This window comes from Gigantopelta aegis, chromosome 15 (assembly GCF_016097555.1).
Source record: "Gigantopelta aegis isolate Gae_Host chromosome 15, Gae_host_genome, whole genome shotgun sequence".
Classification (NCBI taxonomy): Eukaryota; Metazoa; Mollusca; class Gastropoda; order Neomphalida; family Peltospiridae; genus Gigantopelta; species Gigantopelta aegis.
The window spans coordinates 28,785,126-28,811,105 of record NC_054713.1 but is presented as its reverse complement, the minus strand read 5'-3'; the positions used below and the strand labels follow the sequence as shown (position 1 = coordinate 28,811,105).

The 25,980-nt window shown below is 36.2% G+C and overlaps 1 protein-coding gene across 3 annotated transcripts in view; it reads left to right on the top strand.

Annotated features, from left to right (window-relative positions):
• The first annotated feature begins 12,104 nt into the window (after positions 1–12,104).
• LOC121390769 (zinc finger protein rotund-like) overlaps positions 12,105–25,980 on the top strand; it is a 176,016-nt gene continuing 162,140 nt past the window's right edge. For all 3 annotated transcript variants that reach the window (XM_041522679.1, XM_041522678.1, XM_041522677.1), the window contains exon 1: positions 12,105–12,226. In XM_041522679.1, coding sequence (XP_041378613.1) covers positions 12,128–12,226 — 99 coding nt within the window. In that variant the 5' untranslated portion in view covers positions 12,105–12,127. The remainder of the gene's footprint in view (positions 12,227–25,980) is intronic.

The following is a 25,980-nucleotide window of genomic DNA, read 5'->3' as shown; positions in this document are numbered from 1 at the left end:
ACATTTTATTTATGGTTATATGGCGTCGGATACATGGTATTGAGGGAGGAAACCCGCTGTCGCCACTTCATGGGCTACTCTTTTTGATTAGCAGCAAGGGATCTTTTATATGCACCATCCCATAGACAGGATAGCACATACCACAGCCTTTGATGTACCAGTCGTGGTGCACTGGCTTGAGCGAGAAATAGCTCAACGGGCCCACCGACGGGGATCGACCCTAAACCAGCCATGCATCAAGCGAGTGCTTTACCACTGGGCTACGTCCCGTCCCCCTTACCCATTGAGTCGTTAAACTTGCTTTGGGTGGGATGTGAACCCAGTACCTACCATCCTTAAATCCATGACTTGAAGATTATTATAAAAAGTATTATGTGTCTGTTGAAACAGTATTTCTATTCATTCTGTTAGGCCGGAAAAACAAAAGTTGGTCTCTGGTCCGAACCAAAGTTCCAGAATGGATGTGGCGATGTGGTTTCTTTTTTTTTCTTTTTTTTTCTTTTTCTTTTTTCTTTTTTTCTTTTTTTTAAGCATGGATTGCATGTACAAAAGTTGGGTATATTTATTTTTTGACATTGTTCTCATCTGCTTTGGTCCATCCTCAGTGGCCATAGTGCCCTAAATATTTACCTAAACAGTAGCTTGGGGTGTTCTGTACAACTCACAGGTTACTCCTACAAAAACCGACGTCATACCGCGGGGAAATGTTTAAAAAAAGTGTTGACGCGCGAGGTCAAAATCAACGTTGCGGTGACCAGAGATCAGAAATTTATTTTGTTTGGCCTTATCTTAAATATTTATAAACAGCATATATGCCTTTAAAATCAACTTACATCCCTGTTACTTGGTGAGAAAAGTATTTCTATTCATTCTGTTATCTTAAATATTTATAAACAGCATATATGCCTTTAAAATCGACATATGTTCCTGTTACTTGGTGAGAAAAGTATTTCTATTCATTCTGTTATCTTAAATATTTATAAACAGCATATATGCCTTTAAAATCGACATATGTTCCTGTTACTTGGTGAGAAAAGTATTTCTATTCATTCTGTTATCTTAAATATTTATAAACAGCATATATGCCTTTAAAATCGACATATGTTCCTGTTACTTGGTGAGAAAAGTATTTCTATTCATTCTACTATATATAGAATGATACATATAGTACATTTCTATTTCATTATTTAATTATTTATTTAGTCATCTTAATGTTTGTTCCTATTAACACAATATTATTCATACATATTACTATTATTTTTTTCATTTTTAAATTGTTGCTATGGTTAACTGGATTGCATTAATAGGTTCACAATAGTAACGGGGGAGAGGGGACAGGGGGATAAGTACTAGGAAGTACTGTCCAGGGGTGAAATGAAATTGTGGAATTTAACTGGGAGGAAATGATAGGGGTAAATATCCAGGAAATTCCCCATTACCACAATGCATATGTGTAGCTAATTCTTTGCCTGTCATGAACATTAAAGTTCAGAAAATGCAATGATATTTATTGCATAAAGATTATGTAGCATAAAGTTCTTATCTTGTGTTTTGGTTTATTATTATATATATTTTTTAATCCCACTGCCCCCTTTCCTGTTACTCATTTGAATTCCATCTCATTTCTTCCCGATCTGGCAACTCCTCCTATCTTTCAATTTCTTTCGCTGTTCACCTCCACATCCCAGCCTATGTCTCTCTCTATGACAGGTGCTTGTCTCTTGTGGCTACCCGCCATCGGTTATTGGATGTCAAACATTTGGTAATTTTGACATAATCATAGAGAGGAAACCCGCTACATATTTCCATTAGTAGCAAAATATCTTTTATATGCACCATCCCACAGACAGGATAGCACATACCACGGCCTTTGATATACCAGTTGATATAAATATATTTATGTATAAGGAGGTGGCCATATATACTTCTTTCTAAAGGGAGGGGGGGGGGGGATTTCCATGTGCTAAGAAAGATGTATATGTATATATTTTCATTAAAATACTTGTAGCTAGTTTTTCCATTGGAATCTTGCTAAAAGTATTTTGTATTGCTTAAAATATTATTAAAAATAACTTATCACATTTATAAATATTCTAACTAATAAATTAATTTGTTTAGACGAAACTGATCCTGACTTTGTATTACTTTAAAAACTCTTCTTTATGGCTCAGGTTGTATGTCTTAACCAAAATGACATTTAAAAAACCCAGAAGGATTCTTGGAATTTTTTTTTTTACTCTCCCACATGATATGTGATATGTGAACTGTGATATCTCATTAATGTGAAATAATGAATTAAAACTAAAGATAAATCTTATTTGCTTGAAGTATTTGTCATCAGTTTTCAAGGGCTCACTCGATGCGCGGTCGGTCTAGGATCGATCCCCGTCGATGGGCCCATTGGGCTATTTCTCATCACAGCCAGTGCACCACGACTGGTATATCAAAGGCTGTGGTATGTGCTATCCTGTCTGTGGGATGGTACATATAAAAGATCCCTTGCTGCTAATCAGAAAGAGTATCCCATGAAGTGGCGACAGCGGGTTTCCTCTCTCAATATCTGTGTGGTCCTTAACCATTTGTCTGATGCCATATAACCGTAAATAAAATGTGTTGAGTGCGTCGTTAAATAAAACATTTCTTTCTTTCAGTTTCAAGGTACACACCTTTTCTATTGTGAGTAAAATGTATTTTGAGGTATACACCATGACAACCAGGAACACATTGGTTAGCGTTGCCCCCCTCCCTCCTTCAGTTGAAAGACAATCTAAATATGAAATTGAATGAATATTTTGTTATGTTATTTATGCTGACATTTTAAAAGCTGATAGCTCACAATTTTTTCACAATACCCATTGAACTCTTAAGAACTCGCTCTGGTTTGGAGCCGGTACCGGGCTGCGAAACGTGTACCTACCAGCCTGTAGTCCGATGGCTTAACCACTGCGCCATCGAGGCCAGTATTTTCTCATCACTAGAGGGTACGATCTATTGAGGCCCAAAGTGATTTGGGACAATTGGAACCATGTTGACTTGCACAGTCCTGTATCAGAAAATTCCAACATATATCAGATTTTGTTCTCTGTGAAATGACTTTTATTTGTTGTGGTCTAATTTTCATGTAATTCTGGTCTAGTTAGTTTCTTTTGTTTAATGACACCACTAGAGCAAATTGATTTAGTAATCGTCGGCTATTGGATGTCAAACATTAAATTTGGATAATTTTAACATACTGTCTGTTCTATTAGTAGCAAGGGATCTTTTATATGCACCATCTCCAAGACAAGGTAGCACATACCACGACTTTTGGTATACTATTCATGATGCACAGATTTGAACGAGTTTGTGTTCTCGTGCAATAAATGAATTTTTTAGGACACAAAGGAAATGTAATACAAATTTATAAGCTTGGCTTCAGGATGGCAATATGCAAAGAAATGTTGCTCTGAGACTTGGTGTCAGTCAGAGTGTCGTTGGCCGACTGTGGCAACGGTACCAAGCAACGAATTCTGTTCGAAATCGTCCACGTTCGGGAAGACCCCGAAGCACTACAAATAGAGAGGACCGCTACATCACCAATATGGCTCTACGTCAACGCACAACCACTGCACGCCGATTACGTGATAATCTGCGGACTGCGACTGGAACTCGAGTGTCTGATCAAACCATACACAATCGTCTGAGAGGCAATAATCTACGCTGCCGTCGCCAGGCTGTTCGACCACCACTCCTACCACGTCACAGAACGGCCAGACGTCACTGGTGCACGCTTCATCTGCGGTGGCAACGTGTTCAGTGGGGTCGAGTGATGTTCACTGATGAGTCCAGGTTTAGTCTCCAGTTCAACGACGGTCGGGTTCATGTCTACAGACGTCCTGGGGAGCGCTTCACTAACGTTAACGTTAGACAACATCACCGGTTCAGTGGTGGCAGTGTCATGGTGTGGGGCGGCATCTCTATCCACCACAGGACCCCCCTCTATGTGGTGGATGGCAATCTGAATGGAATCCGCTATCTGAATGAGATTATCTGGCCGTTGGTTCTCCCAGGCCTTCAGCAGATTGGCGGCGGGGCAGTTCTGCAGGATGACAATGCCAGACCCCACCGCGCCAGGGTGGTAACGGACTTTCTCAGACAACAAGGTATCGCCAGGATGGATTGGCCAGCATATTCGCCTGACTTGGCCCCAATAGAGCATGCCTGGGACGAATTAGGCAGGAGAGTTCGGGATAACCATGCCCCTCCGGCCAACCTTCATGATCTGGGTCAACTTCTTATGGCAGAGTGGCAGGCCATTCCCCAAGAGTTCTTCAGACGTCTGATCAACAGCATGAGGCAACGATGTGTCGAGTGTATTCGCGCCAGGGGTGGATTCACACACTATTAAACGAATGTTCTAATGTGTAAAATCCATGTTTGACATCCTTCAACTTTGACAGCATGTCATGTGACTTTCTTGTATACAGTGACGTTTATTTGTGGGTTTTTGTAAATATGGAACAATAAATAAAAAAATTGGTGTAGTTTACATCATCAATCTAATACACTCTGAAACTTAGTTGGTTATAAATTTTTGACCCTTAAATTCTTTTGAGTAGTATATATATATACTGTAATTTTATTCCATGGCCCGTATATTGTTTTGAATACTGTATTATTTACTTTACTTATGTTTAATGATTTACAGTTATCAATATCTGCTACAGATCACAGATGCAAATTGCCTACAAGAAAACCAATATACTGTCTTATCTACAATAAAATCATTAAACACAGTCCTCTTTAGAAATTCATATGCTAAATTGATAACACTATACATACGTAGGTATTGGAAGATATCAGTAATGGGGGTGGGGGTGGGGGGCGTGGGTGGGTGTGCAGTTATATATTAGTTTATGTTTCAGCTGTGTGGAGCAATACATAATCTTCAGAGTTCATTGGGGGGCGGGGGGGGGGGGGGAAGCAGTCCCTCCTTTCCCCCTATGCTTTTGATGGCTTTTAATACAATATTTGGGAAGACAATTCAGTTATATTTGATACTAAATAAACCAAATCAGAAGTTTAATTTGTTTATATAGACAAACACATTTTTACCACATTTTTTATTTTTTAATTTTTTATCCATCCGTCTGTCTCTCCATCCATCCATCATCCAAATACCACCCAACCATCCACCCAACCATCCAACCATCCACCCATCCATCCATTCATTCATTCATTCATTCATCCATCCATCCATCCATCCATCCATCCATCCATCCATCCATCCATCCATCCATCCATCCAACCATCCACCCATCCATCCATTCATTCATTCATCCATCCATCCATCCATCCATCCTTCCATCCATCCATCCATCCATTTGTCCCATCCATCCATTTGTCCCATCCATCCATCCATCCATCCATCCATCCAACCATCCATCCATTTGTCCCTTCATCCATCCATCCATATGTCCCTTCATCCATCCATCCATCCATCCATGCATGCATCCATTTCTCCCTTCATCCATTTGTCCATCCATCCATCCATCCATCCATCCATCCATCCATCCTCTTTTCCTCTGCCTGTGCCATTTTTTACCCCTGTTTTCACCACCTGGAAAAACCAGTGTACATATAGAATCCAGTCACCTAGTTTGCCCTCCACCCCCCATGGAGCATTGATCCTGCAAACCACTGCACCTCGCCCAACATAACATAACATAACATAACAGTAAGTTATTTTAAAGAAGTGGTCTTTGTCTGAGATCCACTGTGTGATATTTCTATTCAAATGGACAGAAAATATCTTCACTTTTGTTCTTCATTTCAAATTATTTTGACACCCATTTCGTTTTAATGGTCTAGAAAGAAAGAAAGAAATGTTTTATTTAACGACGCACTCAATACATTTTATTAACGGTTATATGGCGTCAGACATATGGTTAAGGACCACACAGATTTTGAGAGGAAACCCGCTGTCGCCACTACATGGGTTACTCTTCCGATTAGCAGCAAGGGATCTTTTATTTGCGCTTCCCACAGGCAGGATAGCACAAACCATGGCCTTTGTTGAACCAGTTAGGATCACTGGTCGGTGCAAGTGGTTTACACCTACCCATTGAGCCTTGCGGAGCACTCACTCAGGGTTTGGAGTCGGTATCTGGATTAAAAATCCCATGCCTCGACTGGGATCCGAACCCAGTACCTACCAGCCTGTAGACCGATGGCCTGCCACGATGCCACTGAGGCCGGTTTTTAATGGTCTACTTCAAATACTAATACAGCAACAATATCATCGTTTAATACAGGCCCTTTTAACCAACTGTTATTCTTTTGTATTGGGATCGAACCACCTCAGTGGATCCATTCAACTAATTACGTTTTTCTCATTCCAACCAGTGCACCACAACTGGTCAGTTAAAGACTGTGTTATGTGCTTGCCTGTCTGGGAAAGTGCATATGAACGATCCTTTGCTGCATGAAAAAAAATCACACTCCGCCTGTTACCGGCTCCGGTCGGACTTCTGGTGCTCCCTCGCACCTGCCAGTGCAGGCGGTCTCCCCCCCCCCCCCCCCCCCCAACCCACCCCACCTCTTTCCTGTCCTGGACGGAGGATCCGGCCGAGGCTGACATCTGTGCCCAAGACAGGCATGTGCTACAACAGTTAAATTAAGAAAATATCGCGGGTTTCCTCTGATTACTACGAGTGAGAATTACCAAATGTTTGACATCCAATAACTGATGATTCATAACTCAGTGTTCTCTAGTGGTGTCGTTTAACAAAACAAACTTCTTCTTCAAACACCAACACAGCAACCTTTAAGCCAACAATTATTCCTTTGTATTGAGCGCACCTGTATTCGCATACTGTGGTTTAAAAAGTTTCAAACAATGAGAGCAAGATACGATGTTTTATCTATGCATAGAGTTAAAACTCTTCACTGACATTTTCTAACATACCAGCTGACAAGTCTGGCATAACACATTGTGTAAGGCTGTGTATCTGTCACATGTGGTGATTTTGTGTATCCATTATTTATCGATCAGCACCTTAAAATAAATCCAGGGAGGATCGGGGGTGGGGTGGGGGTGGGGTGGGGTGGGGGATAGGCAGTGTCTCTTGCTAAGGCATTATCTTTGGAGAAATCTCTGGACAGTTGAAAATTTAAAAACATTTTAGTACATCTTTAGAACCGCTACTAATTACAGTCTGGATTTTTTGTTTAGCATTTGTTTTCAATATTTAGAAACGATATTGGTGTGTGAGGGTGGGGGTGGGGGTGGGTGTGGGTAGGTGGGTAGGTGGCGGGCATTACTTTTGGAGATTAAATGGACTGTAACCTACCACGACGCCACCGATCACACAAGGGAGTAGATAAGATTGGCCGCTTAAGACAGGTGGCTGCTGGTTACAAGTTGCCACATATAAAGTCTTTAAACAATTTGTTGTTGTTTCTTGTTTTACCATATGTACTGCTAATTAACGGATGTGTACATTACAATTGGCTATAAATCAACTTTTGACATGACGCCTCCTTTCGAAAAAAAAAAGCAACTGGAATGTATTAAATTAACCGTCTTTTTCCATTTAATTATTTAATTCATACTTCATGCAGTGATTTGTCATAGTAAGTGCATTTACCGGTACATATGTCCAGATGTAGGCTGCCCAGAGGCAGTTAGATGCATTCCAAGTCCTACTTTCTTAATTGATACACAGTTGAGATGTCGGGACTGAATGGGTACTAGTATTCATGAAAGTGTGAATATCGGGTAATTGCTGCACCTTATCGTTGTTGTTAAATATCCCTTTTATATAACAGTAAACATTTAATGTGGCCGCTTAATACAGGTATTTTAGTGATTTGGGATCTGATTTAGGTGACCGCTAGCTGCGTTAAACAGGTGACCGCTTATTACAGGTTCATTTACAGTATAAATAGTTTGGGAGGGAAAAAAGTGGCCACTTAAGGCGGGTGACCGCTGAATACAGGTAGCTTGCCCATACTTTATACTAGTATAACACCTGTGTCTTGCAATCATAAATTGCATTTGTAGAGAAAGTGGTGGTATCAAATACAAATAAAAACAGCAATATAAAGTGTAAATCAAAGAAGTACATTGGGGGGGGGGGGGGGGGGAGAAGAAGTGAACTCACTGCAATGTATCTTCAATATAAAGTGTAAAACAAAGATGTATATGGGGGTGGGAGAGAAGTGGATTCTACAATGTATTATCAATATAAAGTGTAAATCAAAGAAGTACATGGGGAGGGAGAAGTGAACTCACTGCAATGTATTATTAATATAAAGTGTAAATCAAAGAAGTACATTGGGGGGGAGAAGTGAACTCACTGCAATGTATCATCATTATAAAGTGTAAATCAAAGAAGTACATGGTGGGGGGGGGGGGAGAAGTGAACTCACTGCAATGTATCATCATTATAAAGTGTAAATCAAAGAAGTACATGATGGGGGGGGGGGAGAAGTGAACTCACTGCAATGTATCATCATTATAAAGTGTAAATCAAAGAAATACATGGTAGGGGGGGGGGAAAGTGAACTCACTGCAATGTATCATCATTATAAAGTGTAAATCAAAGAAGTACATGGTGGGGGGGGGAGAAGTGAACTCACTGCAATGTATCATCATTATAAAGTGTAAATCAAAGAAGTACATGGTGGGAAGTACATGGTGGGGGGGGGGGAGAAGTGAACTCACTGCAATGTATCATTATAAAGTGTAAATCAAAGAAGTATGGTGGGGGGGGGAGAAGTGAACTCACTGCAATGTATCATCATTATAAAGTGTAAATCAAAGAAGTACATGATGGGGGGGGGGAGAAGTGAACTCACTGCAATGTATCATCATTATAAAGTGTAAATCAAAGAAGTACATGATGGGGGGGGGGAGAAGTGAACTCACTGCAATGTATCATCATTATAAAGTGTAAATCAAAGAAGTACATGATGGGGGGGGGGAGAAGTGAACTCACTGCAATGTATCATCATTATAAAGTGTAAATCAAAGAAGTACATGGTGGGGGGGGGGAGAAGTGAACTCACTGCAATGTATCATCATTATAAAGTGTAAAAGAAGTCAAGAAGTACATGAATGGGGGGGGGGGGGAGAAGTGAACTCACTGCAATGTATCATCATCTTCATATAAAGTGTAAATCAAAGAAGTACATGGTGGGGGGGGGAAGTGAACTCACTGCAATGTATCATCATTATAAAGTGTAAATCAAAGAAGTACATGGTGGGGGGGGGAGAAGTGAACTCACTGCAATGTATCATCATTATAAAGTGTAAATCAAAGAAGTACATGGTGGGGGGGGGGAGAAGTGAACTCACTGCAATGTATCATCATTATAAAGTGTAAATCAAAGAAGTACATGGTGGGGGGGGGGGGGAGAAGTGAACTCACTGCAATGTATCATCATTATAAAGTGTAAATCAAAGAAGTACATGATGGGGGGGGGGGGGGAGAAGTGAACTCACTGCAATGTATCATCATTATAAAGTGTAAATCAAAGAAGTACATGATGGGGGGGGGGAGAAGTGAACTCACTGCAATGTATCATCATTATAAAGTGTAAATCAAAGAAGTACATGATGGGGGGGGGAGAAGTGAACTCACTGCAATGTATCATCATTATAAAGTGTAAATCAAAGAAGTACATGATGGGGGGGGGGGGAGAAGTGAACTCACTGCAATGTATCATCATTATAAAGTGTAAATCAAAGAAGTACATGATGGGGGGGGGGGGAGAAGTGAACTCACTGCAATGTATCATCATTATAAAGTGTAAATCAAAGAAGTACATGATGGGGGGGGAGAAGTGAACTCACTGCAATGTATCATCATTATAAAGTGTAAATCAAAGAAGTACATGATGGGGGGGGGGGGAACTCAGAAGTGAACTCACTGCAATGTATCATCATTATAAAGTGTAAATCAAAGAAGTACATGATGGGGTGGGGGGGGGAGAAGTGAACTCACTGCAATGTATCATCATTATAAAGTGTAAATCAAAGAAGTACATGATGGGGGGGGGGAGAAGTGAACTCACTGCAATGTATCATCATTATAAAGTGTAAATCAAAGAAGTACATGATGGGGGGGGGGGGGAGAAGTGAACTCACTGCAATGTATCATCATTATAAAGTGTAAATCAAAGAAGTACATGATGGGGGGGGGGGGGAGAGTGAACTCACTGCAATGTATTAGTAGAGTGCCTTTTGAACCTGTTTTAGAAGTATAGTTTATTTTTTTATTTTTCATTTTTATTTTTGAAACATTGCATTACTTTAAACGAATTAGTAATACCCAGCAGCGATTGGTTTGCTATGTGCGATGTTCCATCAACCAACCATTTTTTTCTGTTAAAAAAACCCACCAAGTTTTATGGCCAAAAAAACAGAAGAAAAAAAACCCCGAAAAAAAGGTAGCAAAAAACGAAGATTAATTTGTGAGTGAAACCTGATGCTGTAGTTTTGACAAAGTGAAATTCAAACCTGGACATGATTGTAAGCCTAACAATAGAGACACACGCATACACTCTCCGTCCAGCCTGAAAACACAAATCAATATGCAAAATGTGCTGCAGGTTTATAAAATAATTATTCACATACTGTTTGACTTGAATCACCATCCTAACTGTGAACCTATTCAACTATTGTCACATGCAAAGGAAAAATGAATTTTGAAAAAAAAAAAAAAAAAAAAAAAAAAAAAAAAAAATTCATAATATAATCCGAAGACATATGTTTATTGCAAAACAGAAAGCTAATTTTTTTTTTACTTAATCATGGAGAAAATGAATGCAAAAAGTAAATGAGTGAGCGTGTGAGAGCTGTGGAGGAAGATATTACACTACTTCACGTTGCCTAATGCCACCCTGCAGCAGCGAATTCAGCAACTCGAGTGTTAAAAACGAAAATAATTCTCCTTCAACATTTTTGATTATCTCTGCGAGGGCGACATGAATGATTCAACCAAAATCTGCTGGTTGAATGCATGCATATGAACTGAAAATAACCTCGCGTCATTGTTACGTAGCGGCATCGTAGAAAAATAACTTAATATTCATATCACTGTTACGTAACGGCATTTCCGATAAAGAGGGGTGGTTTTGTTTTATAAATATAAACTGAAAATAACCTCGCATCATTGTTACGTAACGGCATCGTAGAAAAATAACCAAATATTTATATTACTGTTATGTAACGACATCATAGAAAAATAACCAAATATTTATATTACTGTTATGTAACGACATCATAGAAAAATAACCTAATATTTATATTACTGTTATGTAACGACATCATAGAAAATACCTAATATTCATATTACTGTTATGTAACAGCATTTCCCATCAAGAGGGGTGGTTTTGTTTTATAAATATAAACTGAAAATTACTATCAGATGCCAAACATTTGGTAATTCTGACATAAAGTCTTAAAGAGAAAACCAGCTACATTTTTACATTACTGACCCACAGACAGGATAGTAAATACCATAGCCTTTGATATACCAGTCGTGGTGTACTGGCTGGAACGAGAAATAGCCCAATAACCTTGCATCATTGTTACATAACGGCATAACCTCATGTCATTGTTACATAGTGGCATCGTAGAAAAATAACCTAATATTCATATTACTGTTATGTAATGGCATCATAGAAAAATAACCTAATATTCATATTACTGTTACGTAACAGCATCGTAGAAAAATAACCTTATATTCATATTACTGCTTCGTAACAGTATCGTAGAAAAATAACCTAATATTCATATTATTACTACATAACGACATTTCCCATCAAGGGGTATGGTTTTGTTTTATAAATATTACAAAAAAGGGGGGAAAAAAAAAACCCAACCAAAAAACCCGAGAATCTGAATCCCACTCAAGTGGAGTTAATGCTACTCTCCACACAACCCCCCGAGGGTTCTCGTCCACACAACGATGCTGTGCCATCGTGCAGTCGTCGTACTACTATCGAGTTAAGTAACTCTGGTTGGGTAATCATTTTTTGCAAACGGCCTGTGATTGCATGCAGAAGAACGGCTGTGTGTGTGTGTAGTGTTGTGTTGTGTTGAATCGGTCTCTCACTGTGTATAGCTCCTCTCACTGTGATGTATCGTTCTTTTGGCAGCCCCGAGTGCTACGCTGGACTCAACATGACCACGGACCGACACCCGCGGGATGAGTACAGCTTGTGGCCCACGATTCAGGTGAGTGATTCTCGGCTCATCTCCTCCTCGGTCTGTGAGTGAGTGAGTGAGTGAGTGTGTGGCGGGCCACGTGCCACATAATTGGTGTCAGCCTATGTATGTATGTGTGTGTTGTGTGTGTATGTGTGTGTGTGTATGTGTGTGTATGTGTGTGTGTGTGTGTGTGTGTGTGTGTGTGTGTGTTTGTGTGAGGTGCAGTGGTGTCGGTGGTATATATGGCTGTAACAGTGGATTGCCGTAACAGCAGATCAAAGTTGTGGTAATAAATTGAATTGATCCACGAGTTGTCATTGTTGGGAGATGGGAAAGATGCCATTAACTTGTTTTATTAACGGTTTAGGACCGGTTTCGTAACATTTCCTCGCTGTTGAATTATGTCATCTTTTTCTTTGATGACATTTGGGTTTTTTAATTATTACACAGTGCTGGAGGAAAACATTAAATGTTTATTTTTTATTTTGTTTATAGTAAATGGGTGTTAAGAATTTTGTGTTTAGATTTTTTTTTAAATATATGTTTCTGATTGTTAAAACCAATACTACCATCACTTTTGTTTTCTATATTTTTTACATTTTTGAAAATCTGTGTATTAATTTTTAAATATTGTGTTAAAACATAATACATATTCATTATTGTTTTTTACATATATATATATAGCCATATATAGTCAGAGTTCAGTGCATTACAATTTGTTTTTGAATTATCCACAGGAAAACAAAAAAGATAGATAAGTAAATAAAATGAAATATGAATGAATGTTTAACGACACCCCAGCAAAAAAAGAAATATATAGTATATTGCTTTAAATGGACAATGCAGTAATAATATGAGATCAGTATTGTTGTCAGTATAATGATGTACCTATTTATTCGTATCAGTTGTGTGGTAAGTATTATGTAATCAATAATTCAGAAAAAGAAACTCCAGCCATTTATAGTACCAAGTTCACAAACAAGTTGTTACTACAGTGATGAATATAAAATACCTCGTGTGGATTTATTTATTTATTTATTTATTTATTTTAAATATTAATTTTGTAAGTAATATTTTTTTTTATAAATGCTTAGAAATAGTATACTTATTGTCATATATAAAGTGAACAAATATCACCAAAATTTAAATTTATATATATATATATATATATATATATATATATATATATATATATATATATATATACAATGTATATATATATACACTTTTTTATAGTTATAGTTTTCTTTAAATAAAAATAGCCCCAGTGCAGCTTTTATATTTATATCAAAAATAAAAAAGTAAAACAAAATTCTATTACTAAATTCAGTTTAAGTCTTTGTTTTAAATATTTATGAAATAACTAAACTGCAAAGTGCCTAAATATAATAAAGAGATTAATGTTATTTAACAACAACTAGTTAAAATAGTTAATTTAATGATACCTATAAGTTTTATCTTTGTAAAAAAAAGTACCTTTAATAATACATGTTTTTATTTTACTTTATATATGTTTATAAATTAATTTCATTCATCGATCTAGGATCGATTCCCATCAGTGGGCTCATTGGGCTATTTGTTGTTCCAGCCAGTTCTCCACAACTGGTATAACAAAGGCTGTGGTATGTACTATCCTGTCTGTGGGATGGTGCATATAAAAGATCCCTTGCTGCTAATCAAAAAGAGTAGCCCATGAAGTGCCGACATCGGGTTTCCTAGCTCTCTCAATATCTGTATGGTCCTTAACCATATGTCCAACGCCATATAACCGTAAATAAAATATGTTGAGTGTGTCGTTAAATAAAACATTTCCTTCCTTCCTTCATTTCATTCACATAGAAACGGTTGTTATATGAATTACAAATCAATTATTGAGTGATATTTAAAAAAACCTCCACCTGTTTAATCTTGTAAAAAGGACATTTTGGACACATTTTATTGTTTAATAAGAAAAAAGAAAAAAACGTTACTTGGTCTTCCCTAATTCACAACCTTCAAAAAATATTATTAGAAAATCAGTTTACTATAAAAAAAAGAAGATTATTATTATACATATATAAAAAAAAAATGGTTTTACAAATATAAATTAAAAAAAACCCTGACACTGGGGATTGCTGTTACCTCACCGTCGTGCAGAGGTGTAACATTGTCTCTGAGAATGGCAAAAACAGAACAAATCCCCTTGTTTTCTTCGAGATACAATTGAAATTTTGAATAAAAGTCAGTATCTATCTGTGATATTTGTATTTTTGCACAGTTCTGTACACTGTGTTTTTATTTAAATCTTGAATTTTTATATTGATGTTGATCATCACTTTATTTGTTTGCATTACCATAGTTTGACACCCAGTGGCCGATGTATTTTTCTTGTTGGGGTGTCGTTAAACATTCATTCATTCATTGGCCACATTAGACTTTGAAGAAACTGATATGTGTAGCAGTATAATAAATAGACTTTGAAGAAACTGTTATGTGTAGCGGTATAATAAATAGACTTTGAAGAAACTGTTATGTGTAGTGGTATAATAAATAGACTTTGAATAAACTGTTATGTGTAGCGGTATAATAAATAGACGTTGAAGAAACTGTTATGTGTAGCGGTATAATAAATAGACTTTGAAGAAACTGTTATGTGTAGTGGTATAATAAATAGACTTTGAAGAAACTGTTATGTAGCGGTATAATAAATAGACTTTGAAGAAACTGTTATTTAGCGGTATAATAAATAGACTTTGAAGAAACTGTTATGTGTAGCAGTATAATAAATAGACTTTGAAGAAACTGTTATGTGTAGCAGTATAATAAATAGACTGAAGAAACTGTTATGTGTAGCAGTATAATAAATAGACTTTGAAGAAACTGTTATGTGTAGCAGTATAATAAATAGACTGAAGAAACTGTTGTGTAGCGGTATAATAAATAGACTTTGAAGAAACTGTTATGTGTAGCAGTATAATAAATAGACTTTGAAGAAACTGTTGTGTAGCGGTATAGCGGTATAATAAATAGACTTTGAAGAAACTGTTGTGTAGCAGTATAATAAATAGACTTTGAAGAAACTGTTGTGTAGCGGTATAATAAATAGACTTTGAAGAAACTGTTGTGTAGCGGTATAATAAATAGACTTTGAAGAAACTGTTATGTAGCGGTATAATAAATAGACTTTGAAGAAACTGTTATATGTAGCGGTATAATAAATAGACTTTGAAGAAACTGTTATGTGTAGCAGTATAATAAATAGACTTTGAAGAAACTGTTATATGTAGCAGTATAATAAATAGACTTTGAAGAAACTGTAAATTTGAAAATAACTACAGTAAAGTATTCTTATAATGAACCACAAGAGACCACAATAGTTAGTTTGTTATAGCAGTAGTTCATTTGCATAAGTTGGTTATTAATATATAGGGAGATAAAATGGCACTTTACAATCAGTTCAATCTATACAGTAGTTTGTTCTAAGCATGTTCATTATAAGTGTACTTTACTGTAAACATATACAGCGAAACCCCTCAAAGCTGGATACCCATGTATCCAGTTTAGAGAGGTTTGACCAAATTTACATTTAATGTTATATGGTTATAAACACCCGTGTTTAACCTTTAGACTACTGGATTAATTTTTGACAAAAACCACGTTTATAATTTTTACTCACATATATTCACTTAAATAATTTATAAATACTTAAAATAAAGTTCATATTTGAATTGGTAAGTATTATTTTCATTGGTTTTTATATTTTTTATAATATTTTAGATCTGTGAATGTTGACTAAAATTAGGCCAAAAAAAGAAAAAAGTAGTGTTTATTTACCGACATTTGTGGCCAGCTGTCCAGTAGCCCAGTGGTAAAGCATTCACTTGATGGATCGATCCCCGTCAATGGGCCCATTAGGCTATTTCTCGTTCCAGTTAATGCACCACGACTGGTATATCAACGGCCGTGGTATGTGCTATCCTGTCTGTGGGATGATGCATATAAAAGATCCCTTGTTGCATTAGAAAGTGGTTTTTCTCTGATGACTATGCGTCAAAATGACCAAATGTTTGACATCCAATAGCTGATGATTAATTAATTAATCAATGTGCTCCAGTGGTGTCGTTAAACAAAACAAACAAACTGAGACTTAGAAATTGGCATACACCATTTATGGGTGACAAAAAAACAAATTCATGACCATGACAGTGTTCAACAAATATTTGAGAGTCACTAGTCCTCACAGAAGCTAGTGCCCTATGTATTATAGTAATACAGTTGATAATTTCCACTAGCAGGGACCCCCCTTCATGTAAAATTGTCTAAATTGAATGCTTGAACAAAAAGAACGTATATGCCAAACCTTAACTTTTGCGAGCGACACACAAACAGAACAATTGTTCTTGCAGTTTTCAGTTTAACGTGCACATTCAGAGCAAGCTGTTGTAGCGCATGCCTGTCCTGGGCACAAGTACCAGCCTCAGCCGGTTTCTCCGTCCTAGTGTACGTGTGTGTCTGTTAAATCTCTGTTTTATGTTTCATCTATACACTGCTACTTCTTCGGATAAATAAAATAAAAACACTAGTTGTAGAATTTGCAGTTAGGAATAATAAAACTGCAACCTGTATCAAGTTGTGACCCGTGTTAAAGGCATATTGTCACAGACCACTGACCTATTTAATGGTCTAACAAAGTATTACCTGAACAAATATAATTTGATTTGTCCCTAAATGTACTTTATTCAACCATCTTCATAACCACCATACTCCATTTATTAATGCCATTTTCTAAAAATAATTGAATTATTGCAATGGTCCATAATTCAAAAACAAAAATTGCTGAGAGGGATGACATGGATTTTACTCCATCATGGTTCAGTTAAGGTGATGCGATAGCTAGATTTGATTTTCAACAATATCTGTAATTTTTATTTACAAGGTTCGCACACGCTTGAAAAGGCCCTAAATTTGAAGGGTTGTCCTAAAAAGTCCCTATTTTGATGATCTAGCCCTAAAAAGCCCTATATTTGACGGGCAAGTTCACAAAAGACCCTAAATTGGGCCATATAAGCCCTGAAATCGATAGACATTTTTCTTCTTCCGGAAACATTAAATAAATTACCAAAAATACATCGCCATCTACATTCATTTGTTGATCTCTGTGCTCGCTCGAACGTTGGTGTGTAAACAATGCCAAAATGATACCAAGGATTCATTCGTAAAACATCGTCAATGTTCGGTATTGTTCGTAGAAGGATTCATTCGTAACTTTTCGGGAGCGCATGATTGGTCATTCTAAAACGAAAAGCATTTCTAAAATACTAATCAAGAGTCTTAATCTCAGTGTAAACTAAATAAAACAGAATATTCAAAAATTATCTGAATTGAATCAGACATTTATGCCTATGTGGATTCTACATATTTATGTTTATGAATGTTTACGACGGCCCGCTCGAACACAGCTCCCATTATTTTGTCGAGTTTGAAGGTAATTGCAAATGGTGGACAGCATAGTTTTAGACCCTAAATTTTACTTATATTGACCCTAAAAGTCCCTAAAAAGCCCCTAGATTTAGGTTTGCAATTTCTGTATGAACCATGATTTATTATCCATTTTTAGAGAAATAAGGTCCTTAAATCTGTGACAGTATGCCTTTAATTGGTCAAATTACAGTTATCCTAAATCAACCTATATACGGTAATTACATCTAGACTTGTAATAAACAACCACGTCATAAGAGTTTACAGTAATGTAATCTGAATCGCCCTATATATAGTACATCTTGACTTTTATAAAATAGTCACCTGACTTTAGTGGTGACATCAGTATTATTTTGAATCACTCTTATGTAGTACAGCTTGACTTGTATAAAATGGTCACCCGTCTAAAATTGTCACCTTAATACTATCTACACATGTACATATCACCAATATATATGGTAGTACATCTTGATTTGTGTAAAACAGCCACCTGTCACATTACTGTTATGTAAATCGCCATATATTGTACAGTTTGACTTATATAAGATGGCCACTTGTCCTAAGTGGTCACAGTATTATTATCTAAATCACTCTATATAGTACAGTTTCGACTTGTATAAGATGGCCACTTGTCCTAAGTGGTCACATTATTATTATCTAAATCACTCTATATAGTACAGTTTTGACTTGTATAAGATGGCCACTTGTCCTAAGTGGTCACATTATTATTATCTAAATCACTCTATATAGTACAGTTTTGACTTGTATAAAACAGCTACTTGTGTTGCAGGATCCATTCAACTGATTGGTGTTTTCTTATTTCAGCCAGTGCCCCACAACTGGTCAAAGGCTATGCTATGTGTTTTCCTGTCTGTGGGAAAGTGCATATAAAAGATCCCTTGTTGCATTAAGAAAATGTAGCAGGTTTCCTCTGATGACTACGAGTCAGAAGTACCATATGTTTGACATCAATGTGCTCTAGTGGTGTCATTAAACAAAACAAACTTTAACTCATACAGACAATACGACATTAATAGTGATTGAAATTTGATCTACATTGCCAAGTGTTCCCTTATTTACATGTATTTCTCTCGCTATATTATTTAAGTAGTACAGCTTGACTTGTATAAAACAGCCACCTATCTTATGCAGTCACATTTACTATTATCTAAATCACCCTCTTATAACACTGTATGATACTTTTAACTAAAGCTTAAAGACTTTACTAAATATAGTAATTTCATTCACATCTAAAGGAGCGGGGACGTGCAATGGGTTTAGGATTGATCCCCATCCGTGGGCCAATTGGGCTATTTCTCATTCGAGCCAATACTCCATAACTGGCATATCAACGGCCGTGGTATGTACTACCCTGTCTGTGGGATGGTGCATATAACAGATCCCTTGCTGCTAATCGAAAAGAGTAGCCCATGAAATGGCGACAGCAGGTTTCCTCTCTCAGTATCTCTGTGGTCCTTAACCATATGTCCGACACCATATAATCGAAAATAAAATGTGTATTGTTAAAACATTTCCTTCATACCATTAGTCAACTGGTTAACACAGGTTTACCTGTATCACACGGTCATGGTCATAGGGTTTTATGTGCACAGTCAGAACAAGCTGTTGTAGCCGCACGCCTGTCATGGATGCAGGTGCTGCCCTCGGCCAACTCCTCCATCCAGGACAGGAACTGTATCACAAAAAAATGCCAACAAATTGAAGACATGAAGAGATTTTCGCTGACAGACTCTCTGATCTAGAAAAGAGAGATAGTCTTGATAACGGATAACTGTTTTGTCGTTCGGATTAAAAGTCGATCATGTCACTGAAAACTTTACTTAACTTAACAGTATAATTATTAAAAAAAAATTTTACATCTTACTTGATAGATTAATCAAATAGATAATCGTCATATTAAAAAAAAGAACAAAAACACATTAACTTTGTCAGCTAGCTTTAAACGTGTTGTGTTTTTTTGTGAACTTGTTGAATGTTACTGCTGACAGTTGCTTTGTAGTTGAGGTTAAATCTAAGACACTTGGATATGTTGGTAATCTCCTGAGTGTTACGGACAATACCGTGCGTTCATGATCGGAATAATAGTGCTTTAACCTATCACTTGCCACATGGGTGCTCCAAAGTGAGGAGGAAAATAACACAGAACCCACAAACACCATCAAATTTTAGTATGTAATGCTATATGATTTCTTCAAGGTTTTTTTCTTCATAATTATACAGTGTGTAGAAATTCACATTGCAGTTATTTACTGGAAATTAAAAAAGATGAAGCAGTTTATATTTTAAATGTAGTTATTTTAAAGCTGCTGTCTCAAAAGTTGCATGATGGCAGCTTCCCATCTACATTATTTATTAACTACTACTTTAAGTATAATTTAATTTACTAGCCAAATATTTTTTAAAAAGGATTTTTTTTTAAAGATGACCTAAAGAAGTGGTCATGTTCAGTTGAGGTGAAGATGTTTAAAAAAAAAATTATCCTGGTTTTTGAGGAAATGTATGAAATAGAATACTACATGTGAGTCTGTTAGATATCGTTTATTTTACAACTTGTTTAAGTTTGTTTTGTTTAATGACACCACTGGAGCACATCGATTAATTAATCATCGGCTATTGGATATCAAACATTTGGTAATTCTGACTTGTAGTCATCAGAGGAAACCTGCTACATTTTTTCTAATGCAGCAAGGGATCTTTTATATGCACTTTTCCATAGACAGGAAAACACATACCACAGCCTTTGTCCAGTTGTGATTGGCCTCGGTGGCGTCATGGTTAGGCCATCGGTCTACAGGCTGGTAGGTAATGGGTTCGGATCCCAGTCAAGGCATGGGATTTTTAATCCAGATACCGACTCCAAACCCTGAGTGAGTGCTCCGCAAGGCTCAGTGGGTAGGTGTAAACCACTTGCACTGACCAGTGATCCATAACTGGTTCAACAAAGGCCATGGTTTGTGCTATCCTGTCTGTGGGAAGCGCATATAAAAGATCCCTTGCTGTTAATTGGGAAGAGTAGCCCATGTAATGGCAACAGCGGGTTTCCTCTCAAAATCTGTGTGGTCCTTAACCATATGTCTGATGCCATATAACCGTAAATAAAATGTGTCGAGTGCGTCGTTAAATAAAACATTTCTTTCTGTCTTTTTTGTCTAGTTGTGGTGCACTGGTTGGAACAGGAAAAATCCCAATCAGTTGAATATATCTAACACACTTTTGTTCATTAGATACATTCTAAAACAATTCGTAAGATAAATAATATATCTAGTGGCTACTCGTGAAGTATTCTCTATGTATAGCTGTCTAAAGAACATTATAATGTGACAGAACATGCAAAAATCCTACTACTTGTCAGAAACCAAGTAAATTTGGTTCAAAAGTTTAGGTCCCCCATCGGTGGGCCCATTGGGCTATTTCTCGTTCCAGCCAGTGCACCACAACTGGTATATCATAGGCTGTGGTATGTGCTATCCTGTCTCAATATCTGTGTGGTCCTTAACCATATATTTGACACCATATAACCGTAAATAAAATGTGTTGAGCGCGTCGTTAGATCCATTGCTGCATTAGAAAAAATGTAGCGGCTTTCCACTAATGACTATACGAGTCAGAATTACCAAATGTTTGACGTCCAATAGCCGATGATTAAAAAATCAATGTGCTCTATTGATGTCGTTAAACAAAACAAACAAACAAACAAAATGTTATGTCAGAAGTATAGATAAGTAAAAGATGAAATGTTTTTTGCTTTTTTTGTGTTCATCATAAATAGAAGATATAGCTTATGATATTGTGTACAATGAAAATAGAAACAATCCTGATATCAGAAAGAAATGGTTTATTTAACGACACACTCAACACATTTTATTTACAGTTATATGGCGTCAGACATATGGTTATGGACCACACAGATTTTGAGAGGAAACCCACTGTCGCCACTACATTGGCTACTCTTTCCGATTAGCAGCAAGGGATCTTTTATTTGCGCTTCCCACAGGCAGGATAGCACAAACCATGGCCTTTGTTGAATCAGTTATGGATCACTGGTCGGTGCAAGTGGGTTACACCTACCCATTGAGCCTTGTCTCGACTGGGATCCGAACCCAGTACCTACCAGCCTGTAGACTGATGACCTAACCACTACGCCACCGAGGCCGGTCCTGATATCAGATGAAGTAACTGTATTTCACCTTGTCAAAAACCAACTTACTGTTAATTTAATTAATGTAATAATGTTGGAAGTTTGATTTTGTCATCATTAATTTTGTTGTTGAAAAAGTTATCATTAAATTTTTATGCTGTATTTTTTAGCAAATATACTAAAAATAGGTGCTTAATACTTAAGATTTTTTGTTGTTGTAATTATTAACTGTTACCTGAAACAAACAAAAAATATCTTTTAATTTTTTTGCCAAGTTATAGATTTTCCTATGTGACAACTCAAGTTCTCTTTTTAATCATATCAACATTTTAAAAGTAATTTTTTTGCATCATAACAAATGTATCAAACTGTTTAATAGTTTTATTTAAAAAAATAATAATTTGTTTTTCACCATTTGCATTTTAGTAAAAAATAAATTATTACATGTCTTTATGTACCTTACAGAATGTACAGAATGCTTGAGAACTGTTAAAAACAAAGTGACAAAATTGTTTTATAAATTTTATTACAGTATTTTAATTTAAAATGATTATTTATTTATTTATTTTTATTAATATATTTTTGCACTGTCGGTGTAGCAGCGGGTTTCCTATCTAGGATTATATATTAAAATTATCAAATGTTTGACATCCAGTAGCTGATGATTAATAGATCAATGTGCTCTAGTGGTGTTGTTAAACAAAAACAAACATTTTGTTTCCATCCATCCATCCATCTATCCATACAAACATTTTGTTCCCATCCATCCATCCATCCATCCATCCATCCATCCAGCCATCCATCCAGCCATCCATTCATTTATTTACTCATTCCATGACTGATATATTAAAGGCTGTGGTATGTGCTATCCTGTCTAAGGGATGGTGCATATAAAAGATCCCTTGCTGCTAATTGGAAAGAGTTGCCCATGAAGTGGCGACAGCGGGTTCCTCTCTCAATATCTTAACCATATGTCCAACACTATATAACCGTAAATAACTTGTGTTGAGTGCGTCGTTAAATAAAACATTTCTTTCATTCATTCACGCATTCTCTCATTTTCTCATTCATTCATTCATTCATTCATTCATTCATTCATTCATTCATTCATTCATTTATTCGTTTGTTTGTTCGTTCTATTCAGTGCTGGCATTTTATTCACACAGAATTACAACAACACAATTTTTCTCACCACTTCAGAACACGACGAACTCTGGCGTGTGGTTGTGCAATGGATTGTTTTAAATAGTATTGATTTTTCATTTTACACAGGTTTGATCAAATTCTCTAGATGACAAATTAAAAATGCAGAGGAAAATTTGGCATTTTGTAATTGCTTTCTGAACAAAAGCATGTAATCATGGAGTGGGGAATTTTGCCATTGTTTGATTTAACAGTATCGTTAAGGCTGTAATTGTTCTTCTGGTCTACATCACTCAAACCCATTCATGATGTCACTTTTTTACTCAAGGCAGTTCCAAAAATAAGGGAGGGGTGGGAGGTAATTCAGATTTAGTTTTTTCCCCATTGCCTTGTAAAGCTGTACATAATTCATTCTGTATTTTGGGTCAATCCAAATCTGAAACTAGAGGTGTGTGTATGTGACAAACACAACCCAAAGTCAATTTTCAACACAAATAAAATATAATATAATACTGAAATTTGCTAAATAAAATAATAAATTCTGTATTTTGGGTTAATCCAATGGGAATTCAATGGGTGTGCATGACAAACACAACCTAAAGTAAATTTTCAACATAACAAATATATATTAAAAAATGATAAATACAAATAATAAAACAAGACAATCTGAGAGTGACTTTAGTATCTTTATTTTTTTATTTTTTTTATAGTGGTAACATTACATTAAAACCCATTGATTGTGTTCTGAATCAATATTGAATATTTTAACAAATATTTAACTAATTTACCACTGGTAGACTTGTGTTAAAAAAAAAAAAAAAAAAAAAAAAAAAAATGCAGTGTTGGTTTCTATACAAAAATGTTTGATATAAAATTTGTGCGAAAGGGGAATCTAAAACACACATGGCCTATAGTTCAATGAATGAATGAATGAATGAATGAATGAATGAATGTTTAACGACACCCAAGCACGAAAAATACATCGGCTATTGGGTGTCAAACTGTGGTAATGCAAACAAATAAAGTGATGATCAACATCAATATAAGAATTCAAGATTGAAATAAAAACAGTGTAAAGAACTGTACAAAATGTTTTTTGCCCATTTTAAGAGGCGGTGTTTTAGGTATTTTTAAAGCACAACAGACATAAAATTAAATTGAAATTATTATTACTGATTACGTAACATTATTTAATTTTGTTTCATGGGTATTGGAAAAAAAAAACCTTTCCTAAGCATTTGTTAAAGAATCTTCCATTGTTAAAGAGTGAAGATCGGGTTTTTAGGTCTTCATTATTAATTATTACTATTCATGAGTTGGTTTCATTTTCTTTACTGTCCATTATCACTTTTAACTGTTTTCATAAAATTAAAATTGATCTGCTGTCAAAAACATTCTCATCAACTATAAAAAATAGTCCCAAGATATACTTTTTTATCAACCCTTACATCATGTATCCCTACATGCACAATTGCTGCAGAACAGATAATACAGTACTCATTCAAAATAGTCCAAAGAAAAACGTTTTGTGTATTTAGATAGAATAGACATTTAACGAGACCCCAGCACGAAAAATACATCGGCTCTTGAGTGTCAAACTATGGTAAATGCAAAAATAATGTGATGATAAACATCAATATAAAAATTTACGAGTTAAATAAAAACACAGTGTAAAGAACTGTAAAAATTCATTCAGTTGATAAAAACAAAAGAAGTATTTCTAATGTTACCTGAGGGGCACCAGCTCGATGCGCGGTCAGTATGAGATCGATCCTCGTTGGTGGCCCTATTGCACTATTTCTCGTTCCAGCCAGTGCACCATGACTGGCATATCAAAGGCCGTGATATGTACTACCCTGTCTGTGGCATGGTGCATATAAAAGATCCCTTGCTGCTAATTGAAAAGAGTAGCCCATGAAGTGGCGACAGCGGGTTTCCTCTCTCGATATCTGTATGGTCCTTAGCCATACATGTATGTCTGACACCATATAACCATAAATAAAATGTGTTGAGTGCATCATTAAATAAAACATTTCGTTCCTATGTGCCGGTATAGCTTTCAGTGTTTATATTTTAAAAAGTGTTTTTTAAATCAAACATTTAAACATTTATTGAAACATTTACTGTAATTTGACAGATAAATAGAACAAGTAAAATAAATGAAAACGAAGTTCTGTCAGCCATATGTCATCGTTTTATAGCTAACCAATTGGTGGAACTTGCAGAAACAGTCTGTACACTAAGCAAATGATGGAAAAAACATTACCTCCATTGGTTAAACCCATGCAGCACACTATTATTACATGCATGTACATATACATGTATACATACACATCTATCATGGGCGTATATACATACACATATATCATGGGCATATATACATACACATATATCATGGGTGTAGGAAGGTGCCAAACAGTGTGTGTGGGGGTGGTGGGGTGGTGGAGGGGGACGCACCCTCACACACTGAATAATGAATTTTGACTAAGATAAATTGTATTTTTTTTTATTATGTCAACATCCATACACAAATACACATGCACTTGCACTTGCACATGCACATACATATACATAAACATACACAAATATATGCATATGCATACATATATGCACATGATCATGCACAATTACACATACACATATAGAGACCCATACACATACACATGAATGAACATTTAATGACACCCCAGCACAAAAGTTTGTTTTGTTTAAAAACACTGGAGCACATTGATTAATTAATCATTGGGTATTGGATGTCAAACATTTGATAATTCTGACTCATAGTCATCAGTGGAAACCCACTACATTTTTTCCATTAGCAGCAAGGGATCTTTTATATGCACTTTCCAACAGACAGGAAAGCACATACGACGGCCTTTGACCAGTTGTAGTACATAGGTTGGAAGGAGAAAAAACCCCATTCAGTTGAATGGATCCACTAAGGTGGTTCAATCCTGTGACACAAGCACCTTAGGTGAGCACTCAGCTGACTATTCACACATTCACAATGTCACATGCACAT